Source organism: Patagioenas fasciata, chromosome 4, assembly GCF_037038585.1.
Source record: "Patagioenas fasciata isolate bPatFas1 chromosome 4, bPatFas1.hap1, whole genome shotgun sequence".
Classification (NCBI taxonomy): Eukaryota; Metazoa; Chordata; class Aves; order Columbiformes; family Columbidae; genus Patagioenas; species Patagioenas fasciata.
In genome coordinates this window covers 26,389,456-26,395,455 of record NC_092523.1, presented here as the reverse complement: position 1 = coordinate 26,395,455, position 6,000 = coordinate 26,389,456, and the positions used below count along the sequence as shown (strand labels likewise).

At 48.3% G+C, this 6,000-nt stretch overlaps 1 protein-coding gene across 4 annotated transcripts in view; it reads left to right on the top strand.

Annotated features, from left to right (window-relative positions):
• Nucleotides 1-1,570: 1,570 nt before the first annotated feature.
• The window catches only part of ATP8A1 (ATPase phospholipid transporting 8A1), a 107,963-nt gene continuing 103,533 nt past the window's right edge, over nucleotides 1,571-6,000 (top strand). For 2 of the 4 annotated variants that reach the window (XM_071807427.1, XM_065836431.2), the window contains exon 1: nucleotides 1,572-1,800. In XM_071807427.1, the coding sequence (XP_071663528.1) occupies nucleotides 1,752-1,800 (49 nt within the window). In that variant the 5' untranslated portion in view covers nucleotides 1,572-1,751. Of the gene's footprint in view, nucleotides 1,801-6,000 lie in introns of all 4 variants that reach the window. The other 2 variants (XM_065836432.2, XM_065836433.2) reach the window with 2 other exon arrangements.

The following is a 6,000-nucleotide window of genomic DNA, read 5'->3' as shown; positions in this document are numbered from 1 at the left end:
GAGTATTCTCTTTTGGAAAGGAGTCTCCAGTAGGTTTTCTGGCCCATGGCTTGAAAACAAAAAAAATGCATTTATTAGTCTTCTGTGAGGCAAAGTATTCCTCTTTCCTGTTATCTGAGCTCAACATTTAAGAAAAATAAATTCTTGGTTCACTTTTCTCCATGAATGAAGTGTTGCTTGGTTGATTTATACAATTACTTTTATACAATTTCATCAAACACAGGTCTGCCTCTTTTCCTGTTTAGAAAGACTATATCTGTCTTATTTTCCCATAGCATGTATGCCTGCCCTGTAAAGAAATCAGCAGCAATCCCACATCTATCATCTGCCTGTATTATGTACTTTCTGGAGGACGCAATGTTAGCCTTTGACAGACACGTCAGCCTCAAATCCTCTCAAGACTGACGGCACAACAGTAGCTTTTTTCTATTTCATAACTTCCATCGTCCTCTGAACAGTTGGTATGCTTTGTGCCTGACTGAAATGGATGCAAAACATAATTACGCCAAGAAGATCTACAGCTCCAAATCCTAACGCCTTTCCTATTTTCTTCTCCAGCCCATTTTTACTGTGGCTGTTTTCACTGAGACATAAGGACAACATGCCAGAGACACATTTCTCAGCCTGTTGCAGTCTCCCAAGTGTCACATTAACAGCCTGGAAATAAAACTGCCGCTGGTGCTTCAGCCGGAGGCAACTGCAGACGAGACCTCCTTCCCACCAGCCCACAGAGGAAGAGAGCTCGATTCACGCTGCCTCAGGGCTGTCAAACTGCGGCACTCTGACTTATGAGACGTTAAAAATAAAAAGCCGTGCGAGAGTTTGAAGGCTGCCTGTCAAACAGAGCGGTACCGAACCTCCCTCCGCCTGAACGGCGGCTTTGGAGCGACGTTTCAAATTCCCTCTCCGGAATAACACCTCCCCCCACGGCGCCCTTCACTTCATTTACACTGCACATAATTGCGTGGGAGGCCCCAGGAGGGAAGGAGTCCTCTCGGAGGATAAACACGGTTGGGCAGCCCCGCGGGGTTCCCCGCCCAGCTTGCTGCCCCTGCTACCCCCGCTGCCTTTGCCCAGGCCGCCGGGCTGCAGCGCCTACGTTGTCCGAGGGTCGTCGCCCTCAGCACTCCACTTCGCCCCGCCCGACCCCCCACCGCTCCCCGCCCCGCCGAGACTGAGATCCGCCGCCCCGGACACTGGCACCCGCCGCCTCGGCTGCCCGGGAGGGGGATACCGGCCGCCCTTCCCCGGGGCTCCCCCCGGCCGCTCCTGGTGCCGGGCAGCGGCCCTGGCCTCGGCGCGTTCCATTCCCCTCCCGTCACGGGGTGGGGGGACGACACACATCGGAAACCCTTCGCTGGCTCCAGAAGCGGGACCGAAACCGCTCATAGTGCCGGTGCCCGGTTAGGTGCAGAGGCTCGGCAAGCCTGAGCCCAAAGGGGGCGGGAGATGGCGGCGGGACGCCGCGGGACGGAGAGGCGGGGGGAGAGGCGGAGTTGGTAGGTTCCGGAGGGCAGGCGAGCGCGGAGCGCTGGCGCCCCGGCTGTCAGTTCGGAGCGGCGGCGCGAGCGGCGGCAGGCGCAGCCGGGGCGCGAGCCTCCCGCCTCGGGCAGCCGGAGCAGCCGCCGCCGGGACCCGGGACCGGCGCCCTCGGCCCGGGCCTCGCTGCGGCGCGGGGCGCGCTCCGGCGTGCAGCAGGTGCAGGGCGCGCGGGTGGAGGCGGCCGCGCCACCGCCCCAAGCCCGGCGGGGATGCCGGCGGTGCAGAAAACGGTGTCCGAGATCCGCTCCCGTGCCGAGGGTAAGTGCCGCCCGGCGCCCACCTCTCCCCAGGCGTAGGGAGGGACGGGAGAGCCCGACTGGCGCTCTGCGACCCTCCAGCGCGGAGCCGCGGCGAGGCGTGCGTCGTGTGGCCGGGAGGGGGCGGCGGGGAGACGAGGCGGCGGGAGCTGGTGTCGCGCCGGCTGCTGAATCGCTGCTCGCCGCGCCGCCCTTCACCGCGGCCTCCGGTCGCGCCGTGGTCGCCGCCCGACCCCGCAGGGGAGGAGGTGTCCGCATGGCCCCTTCTGCCTCCGCCGCACACCTGAGCGCGGGGCAGCTCCCCCGGGATCGCCCAGGCTGCGGCGGAAGGCGCTCGCTGCAGCCGGGCATCGCCCAAGCGCCGGGCTGTGAGCGCTGTGGCGGCCGGGCTTTCCGGGCACTCTTGTATTTACGGCTCTGCATTGTCTACTGGGGGCGGAGAGGCCGCGGGCAGCGGTTTGCGCGTCAGCGATGGCAGCCTGTCACGGGGAGCGGTTGTTTTGTTGTTTCTTTTCCCCGGTGTGTCTGGCTGCACGGCCCGCCGGCCCCGAGCGGCAGAGGGGGAGAGGCAGCGGTGGCTCATGGCCTGGGAGAGCTGTCTTGAGGTATTCGTCCTGGGACTAAGTCGGCAAACTTCTTTTAGATGTAGGATGTAAGTGCTCACGGATCATCAGAAATAAACGTTTCTGATATAGAGAACGTGCCGGGAAGCGTCAGACCGTGCTGATGTTTCATGCCTGAGAGCTGGGATTGCTTACCTTCACGTACCAACGTGTCAAGGGCTGCCTTGTATAAAGAATCACTGCACTGAAATTATCTTAATGTAATATTTATTGCATGCAAAAGTAAAATTTGAAATCACTGATACCAAAGCTTGGGACAGCTTATGATTTTCTGTTACTGTAGGTAATTATAGCAATGCCACTGTAATGCTGCATACTCCTGAGGCAGGTATGCAGGTTTTATCTCTTCGTCTTAGAGTTTTTACACTTAAACCATTACATCAGGTTGTGGTGGTGTTTTTTTGGTTTTGGGTTGTTTTGTTGTTGTTTGTTTGTTTGTTTTTGCTTTGTTTGGCAATATAGGGAGGTGAAAGTTTCTCATTGTATCTTTCTTCTTCCAAAGGATTTTTTTTAATATATGTTGGGAAAAGCATGAAGAAAGATAGATTGGAAGTAGTCTGTTATCTTGATGTTCTTTTCTGTTTCTTCTCCCCTGTTACACGCCTTTCTCCCCCAAAAGCAGGTTTGTAGGAGGCCTGGCTCTGCTTCTACCTAGGTGATGTTAGCTGGCCAAGAAATAGCGTGCATCTTTCTATGAAGAGAGGAAGAAGGTGCATCCAACATTGTTGAACTGTGTTTACTACCAGAGCAGAAGTGCTGCTGTATTCACAGTGATTAGTAAATGCATTTGATGAGACTAGTTAAATGTCCAAATTTTCAGAGCTTAATTTCTGTTTGGTTCTAGACTGTTGGTTTCCACTGCAAGCTTAGCACAAATAACTTGGGAAAAATTTATGCTCTTTTTAAAATTATCCAGTTACAGGAATCTTAATGGTTATTAAATGAACAAATGTGGTGTTTCCTAAAGGTAAATATCTAAGGCAGATGCAGTAAAGGGGGAAAAAAAAGAAAAGTCTAGTTTATGTGAATAGTGCTCAAGACTGGATGATTATACGACAGTGGAATACAGAATTTAAGAAGCTTCTCAAAAATACTTTCTTTAGGACTGAAAATAGATATGAAACGTCTTTTAAGAAATTTCAGTTCTGGAAAATGACATGATAGTTTTTCATTTCAGTGATAGAGTTTTTGACTCATACTATACTAAATATAGTATTACTCAAAGAAAAATAATTTTGAAACTGCTACTGTTTTCTTAGGTTAATGTGGCACTAGTTAATTTTATTTATATTCAGTTCAGTTTCTTTCTTCTGAACTCAGCTCATTCACAATGAAACCAGTGTCAATGAGTCTCTTACTTCTTTTTCTTTTCTCGATAAATGGCTTCCAAGCTTACTTGGTCCACACATTTGGACTGTGTGGCTTGTACTTCGAAACAGTTCTTTGTAGGTAAATGTTACTATTTTCTAAAAAGGAGAACTCCAAAGTTCTCATCTGTGTGCATTTGACAGTGAGTCTCATACCTAGCATTTGACAGTGGCATAAAGGAACTGTAGAAGCCTAGCTCTGGCCATCATGCAGGTCTCTTAGATAAGCACTGTGCAAAGTGATGATAAGACTGCCTTCAGAGACCTCCACCCAACCCTTACCTGCAGCATAACATTCTCTATGTTCTTTGGAAGTCACTGATAATAGTAATCACAAACAGCAGTATCTATGAGTGCTGTTATGGCATGGACCACTCCTTAGAGTAGCCCAAGAGTTGTGCGGATCTAGTAGACAAACTTCCCTTATTCTAGATTTTTTGTGTTGTATCTTTGGGACTAAAGTCTCATTTTTCTCTCCTGTTATTGCCAGCAACTAATTTCTGCTTCAGAGATCTTTTTTTCATGGATCATGAGCTACCTTATCAGGCTGGACTATCTTGACATCATCTCAGAACTAAGCTCTCTCTGACATGAAGAGATAGTAATACTGTTATTAGAGAAAATCAGCTCTTGTGCTCAGATGAAACAAAATCAGAACTGTCAGAACCATTCAGACATACATCATTCCCTAGAACTGTTTGACAGTTGTACAGAAAAATTGACACTACAGTCTATAAATTATTACAAAATAAAAATTGTAGGTGTTTAAACATCTGTAAAACTTGTTAACTGCATGGCATTCTTCAAAACCTCTGCAAGTTCTTGTGTCCTTCATGGCTGATTAAAGATAACCATGCTCGCTTATAACCTTTTTTGATAGATATTTGTGCCTATTATCCCTGTTGCAAAGGTCACCTGCAGTTCACCATAAACCTAGGAAACGCTGCAGTTTTAAAGTGGTATATGTATCAATAAAGTCTCACTCAAGGCATGGAAGATCTGGCCTTCCTAAACGAATTTAAGAAATCACTGCCAATGATTCACCACCAGTAACCTTAATTCAGAATTGTACCTGAGCTGTGCTGTGGAAATAGCATCCTGTATTCTGCAGTTACAAAACACGTGGGAAATCTTTCAGTATTGTAGCCTATATCTAGCTTTATTAAATGAAGTAATTAACTATGGTTACTTTAGCTATACATAGCTGCACAGTTAACACATGCATCTATTAAATAACATGAAATGGAATAATTCAAAGCATTTTATTTCTTTTGAGAGACTGGGAGAGTGGAATTGTGGTTACAGTTCTTATTAGGGTTCTCTGAAAATTGAGGCATTAATGTTTTTCCTCCATGTATTGGTGGAGTTCAGTGAACTATATTAGGTTTTCGAGAAAGGGTAGAAATTTGAAGTGCCATAGTGCTGTCTACCCACAACAGCAGATATACCTATTAATGGTTCTTCTTTCCCCCTGTACTCAGTGCTGATGAGGTTCCGCCTCAAATACTGTGTTCAGTTTTGGGCCCCTCGCTCTACAGGGAAGACACTGAGATGCTGAAGAGTGCAAAGGAGAGAGACAAAGCTGGCAAAGAAGGGTCTGGAGCACAAGTCTTATGAGGAGCGGCTGAGGGAGCTGGGGCTGTTTAGCCTGGAGAAAAGGAGGCTGAGGAGGGACCTTATTGCTGTCTACAGCTACCTGAAAGGAGATTGTAGCATGGAGGGTGTTGGTCTCATCTCCCAAGTAGCAAGTGATAGGACAAGAGGAAATTGCCTCAACTTGTGACAGGGAAATTTTTTGTTGTTGTTTTTTTGTTTGTTTTTTGTATTTTGTCTGTGGTTTTTTTTCCTGACAAATCTCTTTTACTGACTTCATTTAGATCCCAGTGCTTCAAAATAAGGTCTAGCTATAATGGAGAGGTACCAGCAGGTTGGAGCAACTCATTCCAGTTCCCTTCTGTGCTCTGTCCTCGGAAGGACAGACTGCTGGGTCAGGTTCCTAGTACCTGTTCTGTCACCAAAGGTTCATCACAGCATTATGGCAATTAACTCCAAAGGCACCTTCTTTTTCATAACTGTACCCTCTTGAAACTGTGCTGCATTATCTGGGAGCATGACCTAGCAGACTTGCTCATATAAGAGGTTCTTGGCTACAGCACCAGCTTTCAAAGCTTTTGAATGCTATACTTTGAGAATAAGAAAGACATTTTTTAA